The sequence below is a fragment of the Equus quagga genome, chromosome 5, assembly GCF_021613505.1.
Source record: "Equus quagga isolate Etosha38 chromosome 5, UCLA_HA_Equagga_1.0, whole genome shotgun sequence".
Lineage (NCBI taxonomy): Eukaryota > Metazoa > Chordata > Mammalia > Perissodactyla > Equidae > Equus > Equus quagga.
Genome location: NC_060271.1, coordinates 131,950,813 through 131,965,677, shown reverse-complemented (window position 1 = coordinate 131,965,677; position 14,865 = coordinate 131,950,813). Strand labels below are relative to the sequence as shown.

The 14,865-nt window shown below is 40.0% G+C and overlaps 1 protein-coding gene across 1 annotated transcript in view; it reads right to left on the bottom strand.

Annotated features, from left to right (window-relative positions):
* Nucleotides 1–14,865, bottom strand: part of ADAM17 (ADAM metallopeptidase domain 17) — a 55,364-nt gene that overhangs the window by 16,603 nt on the left and 23,896 nt on the right. The window contains exons 7-11 of the mRNA XM_046660543.1: nt 13,022–13,111; nt 10,472–10,585; nt 8,034–8,178; nt 7,838–7,926; nt 3,361–3,513 (exon numbers count right to left, since the gene is read on the bottom strand). Of these exons, the coding sequence (XP_046516499.1) occupies nt 3,361–3,513; nt 7,838–7,926; nt 8,034–8,178; nt 10,472–10,585; nt 13,022–13,111 (591 nt within the window). The remainder of the gene's footprint in view (nt 1–3,360; nt 3,514–7,837; nt 7,927–8,033; nt 8,179–10,471; nt 10,586–13,021; nt 13,112–14,865) is intronic.

Genomic DNA, 14,865 nt, shown 5'->3' with positions numbered 1-14,865 from the left:
TATGTCATCTTGGTGGAGCTTCCCTTTTATCATTATATACTGCCCCTCTTTGTCTTTCTTTATCTGTTTTGCTTTGAAGTCTACTTTGTCTGATATAAGTATGGCAACACCTGCTTTCTTCTGTTCATTATTAGCTTGGAGTGTTGTCTTCCATCCCTTCACTTTGAGTCTGTGTTTCTTTGGGGCTGAGGTGTGTTTCCTGGAGGCAGCATATTGTTGGATCTTGTTCTTTGATCCATCCTGCCACTCCGTGCCTTTTGATTGGAGAGTTCAATCCATTCACGTTTAGAGTGATTATTGAAACTTGGGGGCCTACTGTTGCCATTTTATCACTTGTTTTCCAGTTCTTTTGCATTTTGCCCTGATGGACAGCTGTTACTTTGTGTTATTGTCCTTCTGCTTATCTCCTTTGTTCTGGATTTTGTAACCCCTTTCCTTTTTTTGATTTTTCAGGAATGAGGTTCTTCCTGAGCATTTCTTGAAGAGGAGGTTTTGTGGCGATGAACTCCCTTAACTTTTGTTTATCTGGCAAAGTTTTTATTTCTCCATCATATTTGAAGGATATTTTCGCTGGGGAGAGTATTCTTGGCTGCATGTTTTTGTCCTTCAGAGTTTTGAATATTTCATTCCAATCTCTTCTAGCCGGAAAGGTCTCTCCTGAGAAATCTGCTGCTGGCCTTATGGGGTTTCCTTTGTAAGTTATTTTCTTCTGCCTGGCTGCCCTTAGTATTTTCTCTTTGTCGTTGACTTTTGCTAGTTTCACAACTATATGCCTATAAGACCAAGAAGTTGGTCTTCTTGCGTTAATAAAGTTTGGAGATCTATTGGCTTCTGTCACATGAAGTTCCATCTCTCTCCCCAAGTTTGGAAAGTTCTCAGCTATTATTTCTTTGAACAGGCCTTCTGCCCTCTTCTCCTTCTCTTCTCCCTCTGGTATACCTATAATCCTTATGTTGCATCTCCTAATTGAGTCAGATAATTCTCGGAGAGTTTCTTCATTTCTTTTTAGTCTTAGTTCTCTCTCCTCCTCTGCAGCATTTCTATATTCCTATCCTCCAAATTGTTAATTCTCTCCTCCATATTATCAACCCTACTGTTCAGAGAGTCCAGATTTTTCTTAATCTCCTCCATTGTGTTCTTCATCTCCAGTATTTCTAATTGGTTCTTCTTTATAGTGTCAAGCTCTTTTCTGACATAGCTCCTGAACTCATTGAGTTGTCTATCTGAATTCTAATTTAACTCATTGAGTTTTTCAATAATGGCAGTTTTGAAATCATCATCATTTAGGTTATAGATTTCATTGTCTTTGGGATTGTTTTCTGGATGCTTATCATTTTCCTTTTGTTCTGGAGATTTAATATATTTTTTCATACTGCTTAATGGCGTGGATTTGTGCCTCTGCACAGAGATAGAGTTTAGTCACTGCTTCCACTTGTTGTGACTGGTGTGTGGGGGGGGCAGCTGTTTAGACTGCACCAGCCAGGAACCCTGTCAGCTGTTAGTGACTGGACCTGGACCCCTCCTCGTAGTCACAGTGGTCCTGTGGGGTCCCCCATCGGTTGTGGGGGCAATCGCAAGGGGGCCTCAGGCTGCTGGTGCCTACTGTTGCAGCCCACTTAGATGCGCTCCCTCCTTGTGGTCTGCAGCAGTGCTGTGGGCTTTTTTTTTTTTTTTTTTAAGAATTCTGCTTAACACATTTCCTTGTTGAATCTAGTCTTGAAGGTTACAGCCAGGCCTGCCACAGGGCCCCCTGATGTTGGATGTTACAGAGGATTCTCTCAAAGTTTCTTCTTTTACTTAGATAATGTGCATGCATATCCTCTCCAGCCGTCTGCCCTGGAAGCCCCGCCCCATGGTGGTGTTTGTTTTTTAACAGCTTTATTAAGGCATATTTTGCAAATCACAAAATTCATCCATTTCAAGCATACAATTCAGTGATTTCTAGTAACGTTTCCAAGTGGTGAAACTGTCACCATAAGTCAGTTTTAGAACATTTTCATCCCCCTAATAAGGTCTGTCACATCCTTTTACAGTTAATGCCCCTTCCCACCTCCAGCCCCAGGCAACCACTATTGAATTTAAACAAAATAGAGTTTAAAATTCAGTCACTCAGTCTCTTCAGCCGTGTTTCAAGTGCTCAATGGCCATATGTGGCTAGTGACTACTGTATTGGCTAGAGCAGATACAGAACATTTCCGTCACGAGAGGACCCTCTACTGAACAGTGCTGAACTATAATGCACATGATTAAGAAACGCAGAGACAACTTTGAAAAAAAGGAAGCAAATTCAAAAGGGTGTGTGAACAGTTGGAAGAATAAGCAAAAGTGGGTGGGAAAGCTCCTCAGGCCCAAGTTATCAAGCAGAGGAAAAGTCCAATGTGACACACAAAGAGAGAGAGGAAGGGACTGTTTACAGCCAAAGAAAACAAGACGCAACAACCCAAAAAGATGACAAAAAGAACATGAGAGAGAAATTTTTAAAGAGCAGGGTCAGGGAAACACAAAAGTAATCATGTTTCCTTCTGGCCCCTGGTCAGGCTTGAAAGTGCCATGGCCAGGGTCAAAGGAAGGGCCAGCACAGGCACTTCACCGTCTTTCCTGGTGAGAGGCAGACTCTCTGAGCCCCTCCCCCAGCCCTCTTTAACTCAGCAACAGAATCCATGTTCCTCCTCACGTTGCCTTCTGCTGCTTAACTTAAGTGAAATTAAAGGACCAGACATCTATGAACACTTTTAGTTCAGACTCTAAGAGTTAGTCAGAGCCACTTACAGTCTCTGAAATCTTTTACAATATCCCAAATCAACTAGTGCACTCTATCAGAAACCCTCAGTAGTAAATAGTTCGTTTATTTACTTGACAGATAGATATTTATTACATGCCAGGGACCCCCTACTAGGCACTGGAGACAGAGGCCAGAACTAGAAAGGCAAAGGATCTTCCCACAGGGCCTTACAGTCCAGCAAATAATGTATTTTGTTGCAAAAGTTTACAGAAACATGCAAATCGTGAAGTGCTGTCAAGTTAAAATGAGTAACAACTTATACATGAAATGAAAAGAAATTTTTACCTTAAAGCCTGAGCCCACCAGGCCCTGCCATCTGGAACTCTGACACCAGCCATCACTACCACTGATTTTCTGTATAGCCCAAATCTACACACGTCAGCCTCGATAACAAACAGTCCAAATGAGAGCTCTAACCACATTTAGATGGACCACGTTTTACTCCAAAACATGTAACCAAGTTTCAAGGTACTTTGTAATTTGCAGTTCCATCCCAAGAATGAAATGCTTTCTGAGCTCTCATTGCAGTGAAACAGCCTCTTTCTTTCCTAACCACATAAACTCCACAAGACACATACCTTATTGTTCTCATGATCTCCACTCACAGCTATGGGATACATGACGTATTTCCCTCCCTGGTCTTCATTTGGGGCGCATTCTGGTAGACCGTCTGGATCATGTTCTGCTCCAAAATTGTGCCCCAATTCATGAGTTGTCACCAAGTCGGCTTCCTTAAGTACCACACAAAGAAGACATTATTTCCCAATGCCGAACCATCACTGCTGTGGCCAACTGGGCCCTGCTGTCTTAAACGGGGTCCAGATTAATTGGATTAACAACAGAATAACAGATTACGATTTCTTCTATCAATTATAGAAATTAAAGCAAATAAGCAGGATTTTAGTTAATACTATTAAACAGTGTTAGAAGAATGAATTTACATCAATTTAAGAAAATATAATTTACAAGATATACTGAACATTCTTAATGATGCACCAAACACTAGCCATGAAACACTGTTTGGCTCTGATAAACCGAATGGCTAACTACAGGCAATTATCCAAGCCTCCCCGCCTCCCTCACCCCAACCACACTCCTGTTAAACATCTAAGCACCTGGGAGCGGGGAGAGAGCAAGGGTGAAAAACAAGACAACTGAGAAACAACAAAACAGTGGTCCTTATCTCAGCGACTGAATTCAAGCCCAATGACAATGCCTAGAGGATTTCATTGATTAGGATCCAGTTAAAGGACTGTACTGAATCGATCAGATCACCAGAAGATTTCTATCCGAATATAACAATGAATTTAGCAGATAAAGCTAAATTTTTTTTCTCATATTTATCTGCATAAAACAAGAATAACAAATTTGAATTACTGATTTTTTTTCCTGGGGGGAGGGTCACTCCACGGAACCTTAAAAATTTATATTCTGCAAGTCATTGGAATTTTTTTAAGACAGAGTCCCAGAAGTCAATGCCCTGAAGCTTTCCACACATTTATACTAAAATAATAGTACCGAAAATTTTGATTTTTAGCAAAAAGTACTCAAATTCCAAAAGTGTAATATGGAGAATTTCAAATTGTGCTTTGAAAAAATTTATTAGTGGATTCTCTAACAGACTGATGCTCCATTGCAAAAATTTCAAAGCAAATTTACTTTTTGCTCTATGTGTCTTCTAACAGAAAAATTCTGGAAGACGAGGGAAAGTATGTCATGAAATCAAACCACAGAAGACGCTGTGATATCAAAAAGGTAAAGAAGCACCATTAGAAACAATTTTTGTTTGTTTGTTTTAAAGACTGGCACCTGAGCTAACAACTGTTGCCAATGTTTTTTTTTCTTCTTCTCCCCAAAGGCCCCCAGTACATAGTTGTATATTCTAGCTGTGAGTGCCTCTGTACTTGTGCTATGTGGGCCGCCTCAGCATGGCCTGGTGAGCGGTGCCATGTCCGAGCCCGGGATCCCAACAGGCAAAACCCCAGGCCGCCGAAGCAGAGCGCATGAACTTAACCACTCAGCCACGGGGTCGGCCTCAGAAACAATTTTGAAAATTAAAAGTTTTCCAAAAACTGATTAGTATATTTTTCTTCTCTCATCTTTTTCTTTAATCAACCAAAGTCCATATTTTACATGAGGGTTCACTCTTTGTGTGGTACATTCTACGGGTTTTGACAAACACGTCTTATATACATCACTGGAGTATCACACAGAACAGTCTCACCACACTAAAAATCCTGCGTTCGCCTATTCACCCCTCCCTCCACTCCTGACAACCACTGATCTTTTCCTGCCTCCATGGTTTTGCCTTTTTTAGAATGTCACACAGGTGGAGTCATGCAGTACGTGCATTCCCACCAACCACATCTGAGAGTTCTTACTGCTCCATATCCTCACTAGCATTTGGTGTTGTCAGCGTTTTGGGTTTTAGCCATTTCAATAGTTGTCTAATGGTATCTCATTGTTTTAATTTGCAATTCACTAATGACATAAAATGTTGAGCACCTTGCCACATGTTTATTTCCCACCTGTAATCTTCCTTGGTGAGGTGTCTATTAAGATCTTTTCCCTATTTGTAAATCAGGTTGTTTTCTTATTGTTGAGTTTTTAGTATATTCCTTGTATATTCTGGATTGGATAGCAGTCCTTTATCAGATACGCCTTTTACAAATATTTGCTACCCGTCTGAGGCCTGTTCCACTTTACAATTTTACAGTCTAGGAAATGCCAATACTCTTAATCTTCAGTATTCATTTTATCTTTCTCTGTTCTTTTCTTTTGTCTCGTTCTTTCTACAGGGTCGTGACATTTTCGTCTTAACTGCTCTTCAGTCTTCATACTCTCGAACCCCCCAGGCCCCGCTGCCCTCCCTCACTGGGCAGGGAGGAGTGGCTTTGTTCTACGGCAGACGTTTCAGGTCTGGGGACAGGAAGGATTTACCTTACAGCAACACAAAAAACTGAACACTCGACGACAGGCACTTCTATAACTAACATTTCAATCTCCCACAAAATTTATTTTTCTATCACTCTCCAAAACTTGCTACTCTTCTGCTAATACTTGAATTGATGGCCTTTGTTTAACTTTTTTATTTTTCAGAATAAAAATCAATTATGGCAAACTTTCAGTTAAAGAGTATACACTACTTGGGGCTGGCCCCGTGGCCAAGTGGTTAAGTTCCCGCGCTCTGCTGCAGGTGGCCCAGTGTTTCGTTGGTTCGAATCCTGGGCGCAGACATGGCACTGCTCATCAAACCACGCTGAGGCAGCGTCCCACATGCCACAACTAGAAGGACCCACAACGAAGACTATACAACTATGTACCGGGGGGCTTTGGGGAGAAAAAGGAAAAAAATAAAATCTTTAAAAAAAAAAAAAAAGAGTATACACTGCATTTGTCTCTACTTTTTCATGAAATCCCACTAAAACAATAATAAAGGAACAAAAAGGACATAATTCAACAAGGACAGAACAGCAGAGGGGACAACAACAGACAACAGATGCCAACAAAATTTTGGAAGGTAAAAAAAGTACGTAAGAGAAAATAAAATACTGCAATCATGAAAGAACAGGAAGCTATAAAAAGGAAATAGAAAAAAATGGGCTACTGAAAACAAAAAATGTTCACAGGAATAACAAATTCAAAGGAACAGCTGAAGATAAAGTTAAGGACATCTCCTAGAAAATAGAAGACAAAGGAAAACACGAGAAAATATTAAGAAAAATCAGACTATCATGGTAGGAGATCAAGTATATGATTTAATGTCATTCCAGATAGAATACAAAAAAACAGAGGATAACAATTTATCAAAGAAATAATAAAATTTTCCATAATTTACAAACATGAATCTCCAGATTGAAGGGCCCACCTGCCCAACACAAGAGAATAAAAATATCTACACCAAGTATAAAACCATGGTCTAACTACAGTGTATCACACGCTAGTATTTCCTACCACTATCCACTCTCCATTCTTCCTTACTTAAAGAATCAAAATTCTGCTCAGGCAGCAATGTACTCAGCTAAAATAGCCACCTGGGCAGTCATGTGACCCAGTTCCACCCACTGAGATATAAACAGAAGCCAGTGGGTAGAGCTGCCAGATAAGCTTTTTAAAAGGAACAGTGTAGGCTAGCTATGGTCTCTCTGTCCTCCCTTCTGCAACACAGAAGAAAAGCATCCATCGTGTGATCATGAGGTGATGAGCATGACAAACACCTCGTGTTTAGAATGGCTGAGTGAGAGTTGGGAAGATGCTGGACCCCTGAGAGCATCACTGAACTGCTGTAGCAGCCTTAGAATGCTATCCTTGAAACTTCTTGTTGACTGAGGCAAATACACCCCTGATTTAAGCAAGTGTTAAGTGGTTTTTCTGTTATGTGGATTTTCTGGAATGTGCCGAACACATTCCTAACGGATATATCTTGGCAAAAACAAAATCCTAAAATCTCCCAGAGGAAAAACTAGGTCATATACAAAGAATAAAAAATTGGAATGACTTCAGACTCTTTAATAGTAACACAAAACACTACAAGACAAGGGAGCAATACCTTCAAATGTTAAGAGAACTGAGCTAAATTAGCAATCAAGTTTAAGAGTAGGGGAAAGACATTTGCAGATACGCCAAAAATCTCAAGAATTTGCCTGTTGTGTACCCTTTCTTTGGAAGTTCCTGGAGGAAATGCTACACCAAAATGACGTAAAAATCAAGAAAGAGGAAGAACATGGGCTCCAGAAAATGACAGAGTTTGGGGATGTCTTCAAATGACAGCTACGCTGCAGGACTAGGAAACAAGTAATCCACAGAGGAGCTGCAGGATTAATGTCTTCAGGAAAAACAATGATCCTGACGGGTGTTAAAAGTGTGACAGGTAACTTTTATTTTCTTCTTTAGACTTTTTATTTTCATATTTTCCACGAAAAAACATTTTTTTAGGCAGAAACAAAAAATAGCATGTATTACTTTTTTTAAAAGATACCTACATATATATATAACAGCTGAGATTCTACTACAATAAACTCAAAATCTATCCTTTTAAAAAATAAAAGAACATACCTTTGTAAGGATGGTTTTACCATAATTTTTTGTGCTGGTCAAACCACTATTCAAATAAATATTTTTCTTTCCAATTGGACTATAATAAGCTAAAGGAAAAAGGAAGCAGAGACAAATTGCTTGTTCAATACAGAATTATAGTATAACCCATCAGCTTGCTATTCCCACATATTCACACAACAGATGGAAAACTTACCCTTTGGACAAACACCTCCATGACTGTTTGCTCTGGGAGAACCAACATAAGCTAATCCAAGAGTTCCCATATCGAAATCTTGATAGGTGAAAAGATGTGCTAGGCAGACTTTAGAAGCTTCTTCAGCTATATCAAAGCTAAATTGCTTTAAAAAAAAAAAAAAAGTATTCTTAATCAGATTGACAACTACATCAGACTAAGAGACATTTCAACCAAATATTCCAGACAGTACCATATGACTGACTGCAGCTCTGCAGCAGCAACCACAAAACCGTGCAGCGCAATGCTCCTTATCTACGGTGCTCACTCGCCTACACAGGTGAGCAGCAGACTGTCATCTGGTGAGGAGGCGGGGTGGGCACAAAACGAAAGAGCTTGGGAGCTTTTCACAGCAGCTCAGAACTCAGAGGGGTGCTGTGAGGACAAGCAGCCCAGCACTGGGGTCACTCCAATCCTGAAGGCTCAGGGTTCTGAAACCTCTTGCAGTGCATCTCAGCCCCTCAGACCAAAACAGGTCCCTCTAAAGTATTCCAAAGACTCCATTGGTTTTGTAGGCTTTTTAAGTTTGTTTTGTTTTTACAATATATAGGAGTTATAAATATAAACTTACAGGAAAGCATACATACTTAGTTTTATGTTACTAAAACTAAGATAAAAATCCATTTAGGCCAGCGTTGGTGCTTTGGGAGGATTTCTTTTTTCTTAAAAGGGCTCCACATGTTACTTTAAAAATCTCTACCTTAATAGACCATAGATTCCAACTTAAAAAGACTTTGGTTTTTAAAATGCTTAAAATGAGTCAGAAAGCCAGGTATGAGGAATGAGGTGTTCCCAGGAGATTCCTCCCCGGCCACACTGGGATTTTCATAGTTCCGCTGTGACATGGTGAGGCTTCGGGGACTCTGCTAGGAACCTTAGAGAAGAGAACTGGGGAGGAGCATCTGTAGGGTCAAGCCGTCCCTCTTGTTCTTCCCCTGACGTGGGCTATCTGGAGGCCCAGAGAAAAGCAGAGCGGGACGATCCTTCAGCTGTCCTGGGAGTCAGCAGATCTGGCCACTTGAATCTGGCTCTGTTGTTACTAGTTGTATAACTAACCGTGGACAAGTCATTTAACCTTGTTGTTATGGGCTGAATTGTGTCCCTTCAAAATTCATGTGTTGAAGTCCTAACCCCCAGTACCGCAGAAAGTGACTATATTTGGAGAAGGGGCCTTTTAAGTAGTAATTAAGGTAAAAGGAGATCATACGGGTGGGGCCTAATCCAACATGACTGTGCCCTTAATCAGAGGAGCTTGGGACACAGACAGAGGGAAGACCATGTGAAGACACCGGGAGAAGACGGCCATTTATAAGCCAAGGAGAGAGGCCTCAGGAGAAACCAACCCTGCCAATAGCTTGATCTGAGACTTCCAGCTTCCTGAAGGTGAGACAAATTTCTGTTGTGTAAGCCCCCTAGTCTATGGTCCTTTGTCATGGCAGCCCTATTAGACTAATATGCTTGCTAAGTCTCTTTAGAAGAGTCACGGTGCCTCTCAACCTACCTCTCAGGGTAGCTTGTGGATCAGATCAGATAAGGGATGTGAGAGCACTATACAGACACAGCACTCTATGGATCTCACCCTTGAGCAAGAGTTGTTAATATCCTGTCATTCCATTCAAGCTCTGCAAACGTGATTTTGGCCTAGGGAGACTCTAACCAGAGAAACCAGGTAAGCCATGCTGTGCCCTGACTAACCTAAGGAAACTATCTGATAAAGAAAAGTCGTCTTTTAAGCTGCTAAATTCGTGGTAATTTGTTGGAGCAGCCATAGGAAACTAATACATTACTAACATATTAAAAGATAAATACTATCACTTCATAGGTCATTTTACAACAAAACAATAGTACACACAAACTCAGACCCTGAAATCATGTGGCAAACAGGAGAAATCATACCCTGTCAAGGCAAGAATACATATGGCATAGAATGTTCAGGTTCATTACCAGAACAGAAACAAAAATTTAAATATTCCTGTAGAGAACTTTCAGATGTGCAAGTCATATTTCTAGCATTTAATACATTTTCATACCATTTGATAATTACTGACCTAAAAGATCCACTGATAAGTTTCAAAGAGACCTGAACTAACAAAATGGTGTGCAAAAAATTTATATATTGGGTATCCATCATTTTCTGAAGCCCCATTACTTCACTCGATCCTCCAGGATGTTAAGGGTAAGAAGCGCTGTCGCTTAGCATTCTCCATCCTCACGGTTTTGCCCACCTTGCTGTTTGCCCTGCTACAAGGGATGAAGTCACTGCAGGGGCAGCTGCAGTGGGCTGCTCCTGGTTTTCAATTACCTTTTCTAATATGCCCCCTCCTCAATGCAGCACGTCCCACAAGTCAGAAATCACAAAGTGGTGTTAACCACATTTCATCCAGGATTCCACAACCCACCTCTAGCAACATCTTCACATCCCAAGCATCCTTTTCTTCATTTGGATAACTTTTTGCCATATTGTAGTGCCTTTCACCAGGTTTTACCTCTTGTGGAGACTTGAGAATGCGAATCTATACTTAAAGAGATAATATACTTAGAACACTTCAGAAAAAAGTCACAAGACTCTGAAATAATACTGCATAAGTTTAGCTATTCAAAAAAAAAGACAATCTAGGGGCCAGCCTGGGGGTGTAGTGGTTAAGTTTGCGTACTTGGCTTCGGCAGCCTGGGGTTCAAAGGTTTGGATCCCAGGCGCAGACCCATACTCTGCTCATCAAGCCATGCTGTGGTGGTGTCCCACATACAAAATAAAGGAAGACTGCCACAGATGTTGGCTCAGTGACAATCTTCCTCAAGCAAAAAGAGGAAGATTAGGGGCCAGCCCAGTGGTGTAGCAGTTAAGTTCACATGCTGCACTTTGGCAGCCTGGGGTTCGCCAGTTTGGATCCCAGGCACAGATCTACGTATGGCTTATCAAGCCATGCTGTGGCAGGTGTCCCACATATAAAGTAGAGGAAGATGGGCACAGATGTTAGCTCAGGGCCAATCTTCCTCAGCAAAAAGAGGAGGATTGGCAGCAGATTTTAGCTCAGGGCTAATCTTCCTAACAAAAAAAAAAAAAGAAGATTGGCAACAGATGTTAAGCTCAGGGCCAATCTTTCTCATAAAAAAAAAAAAAGACCATCTACCATTCTAGAAAAAATATTTCAGAACCAAAATTCCACAAAATGCTTCAGCTCTAATATACAGTATTTAAAAACAACCTGAGAAGCATATGGTACGGAAAACATGTATGTCAATGAATGATTTGTAAATCTATAACTGTATTCCTAAATTTTCATTTCCTCTATATTTAGTTAGAAAAAACAAGAACTTGGGTTCCATGAACCTATATTTATTCCAACTACAGTCCATGATTCACAGATACAGAACAAATAAGATGTACATCACCACACACCACAGGCACAAAAGAATATAAAAAATAGCGGCTTTTCCTTGTACATATAGCACAAACTCATATTAATCCTGATTTTAACAGAAAGGAACAAAGGCTTCTCTCCAAAGGAGACAAAACCTACAGATTGGCAAGTTCAGGAAACAGAACAAAGCCATGCTCAGCTCGTCATTTCTGGCATCCCTTCTGGATCTGCCTGCCTGCAGCGGGTATATTCTGGTCTGCTCTGCCACCACGTGGTATGCTCACTGGGGCAGGCTGCGCAGCTTTGGTGGAGGGTGGTAAAGATCAATTCTGGGATGAAACAGGTGGATGCCCTCAGTGACTATATATCTAAACCACACCCTCCAATCCATTTGCCACCTTTAAAGAAGCTGGTATTTTTATCTCCTATCTCATACTTATTTTTTCTATTGGTTCCAAGTTCCTAAGGCAAAAAAAGAGCTTTATTTCTGGTCTCCTAAAATTCAAATATAATGGAGTTATTTTAAACAACTCAGGCACCCTATAAGTACCATAACGGACTAATCACCAACATATTCATGAAATGAAAAAGCAAGGTGCAAAAGGATATAGCATACCACCAATGTGTCAAACACACATACATACACATGCTATCCATGCATAAAATACCTCTGCAAAACTACATATGAACTAGTAAATGGATGTCTCTGGGGAAAGGAAGTGGTCTGACAATGGGTAGAGGCCGAGGAGACTTACTTTTCACTGGCTTTTGTACCATGTGTATGTATTACCTATTCAAATAATAACTTAAAAAAGAAAATTCAAAACAGTAAAAGAGAATGAAAAAAGGAAAAATAATTCTCTTAGTTTTATACAAGCACCATCAAAGTTTAACATTTATAAGTATGCTGTATGATTTTAAAAGTCTTTTTTTTAAGTCTCTACATTCTATACTACAGAACCTCCAAGAATATGGTTAATTTAGTAAAAAGAGCCTGGAAGAAATAAAGACAATGATTTCCACAATTTACATATCAAAATGTCTGTCCAAAGCAATACCCAATTTCAGAACAGTCTTCTTTAATTAGTCTCATCAATTTGGAACGATGTTTACTATGTAATACAATTAAGATGCATTAACACATCATTACTGGTCATCTCTATTAACAGATTATGAGAAATCAGGAGATTTTTAGGAAAAGAGATCTAATGGCTCTGAGGGTTTGCCTTGCAAATGTACACAGTATTTTTGAGTAAATTTTCTGACTAAGGATTCAACAGTACGTGCCAGGATACTGATTAAAAACATAAAGCACAGCAGGGGGATAAGAGGACATGAATTCAGGGAAAGGAGAGATCATAGCAGCATAAAAAAGGCTTTCTGCCTAAAACAAGCCTAAGAACAGACACTTCACAATATGTAATTAATACCAAAAACACTGTACAATTTATTAGATAAAAATTACTGGCATTTGACAATATTTATGATTAAAGTTGAAGATAAGTTTTTGGGTTTTGAATCCAAGTGACAAATATTTACAACAAATAATTTAGCTGAGTTAAATAAGCCACATCCGTTGATAAATACCTGCTCTATCTGTATTCCATAACCTTTAAAACCTGCATTGTCCCATGAAGTGTTCCGATAGATGTCATCAACTCTGTCAATTAGCTCTATCTGCACGGATAAAAGAAAGAGAGTGAGAGAAAGATATTACGTATATCTTCTTTACCACTCTTTGCAACGTAGTATAAATTCTGCAAGGATAAAAAAAGTCACAAAATGCCATTGTACAAGTTTCTACCAATTACAAAAACTAGCATTAAGATGTTACCATTTATCATTGATAGCTCTAACAAAGAAATTATTCCTAGCCTCAAACAAAGTGTTGTTACCAGAATAAAACAGCGGTACAGTTAATCCCAAATTTCAGGTCATCAATTATACATGGAACCAAAATATCAAGTAACAGGCTTTTTTAAAACTGCCATTTCAGTCAACTACAGAAAAGAAAGTTAAAGGTCAACCAATTTACCTAGAATATTCCCTTCTAAGAAGTACTCTGTCCTCAATCTGTCTCTTGGCAAGTACCTCAACTGTCTTCCTCAGAGAGAGGAAAGGAGCAGCAACAGACACTGCTGACGCTGTTCCCCACCCTCACTGGGCAGAGTCCAGCCCCGAGGACTGGGTAAAGAGAGCCAGAGCAACGGGGTTTCACCATCGCTCCTTTCTTCCGTCCTCTGACATGGCAAAGGGGGCAGATGGGGAGAGAACACTGGGGAGGAGGGACAGTGTAATAGCCAAGGACGAGTCACACTACATAAGAACACAATGCTCGTTACCCATCTTCTCTTCAAAGAGAATATTTTATCGTTCAAAAACCGGGTAAATGAGGTTTGTTTCGGCAACTGTGAAGTGCACTACAGATCTAAGAAACTGTTCTTTGCTTAGAGTAACACTATTAAGACTAGACCTCTAGAGGCCAGCCCGGTGGGGCGGAGGTTAAGTTCGCAGGTTCCGCTTCAGCAGCCCCGGGGTTTGCTGGTTCAGATCCAGGGTGCAGACCTACGCACTGCTTGTCAAGCCATGCAGTGGCAGGCATCCCACATATAAAGTAGAGGATGATGGACATGGATGTGAGCTCAGGGCCAGTCTTCCTCAGCAAAAAGAGAATGATTGGTGACAGATGTTAGCTCAGGGCTAATCTTCCTCAAAAGAAAAAATAAATAAAAGACTAGAACTCTCATTATATTCATATTTTTGGTGTAATGAACAAAGAAGTAAATTAAGAGCCCCTTAATACAAAACCCATATTAAGAAAGAAGTTTTTTCAAGAAAGACTCTCTCTTACTCAGAAACAAGAACTACAGTGACTTCATACACTACTCCTACTACCCTCATAATAAGTTCTTTCACTCGACATGGAAGGGAGGGGAAAGAAGAGTGAGGGAGGGCACGAATAAAACACAGAGAATGAGAAAAGCAAGGCAAAGAGAAAGATGTCTTTACTGCACCAGGCTCTTGGTTCATGAATAGCTGCATTCTCTTTTATTCCCTCAACAACAACATTTTGGTCAGTGCCAAGTTACCATGACGAATGAGGTCATACTAACAAAAAATGTCAATGAAATATGATTCCCATGACTTTTAAAATTACAATAGTAAATGCTTAAAAATCCAGTGCCAATACCTCTGTAATCTTTCCTTCTAATCTTCACCATATAGATAGTAATGATCACGAAAGTCCTATTTCACGCAGTTATATTCCAACAATTAACTATTTAAATGACAGAAACCAAACTGAGCATCTTCTCTGAAATATATATATAAGCAAAAATAATACACACAGTTTCATACAAATACTTTTTTTTCCACTCTGGGGCATACATCCACACATATCAACAACAGGATCACTGCCATTATAGCAGTGG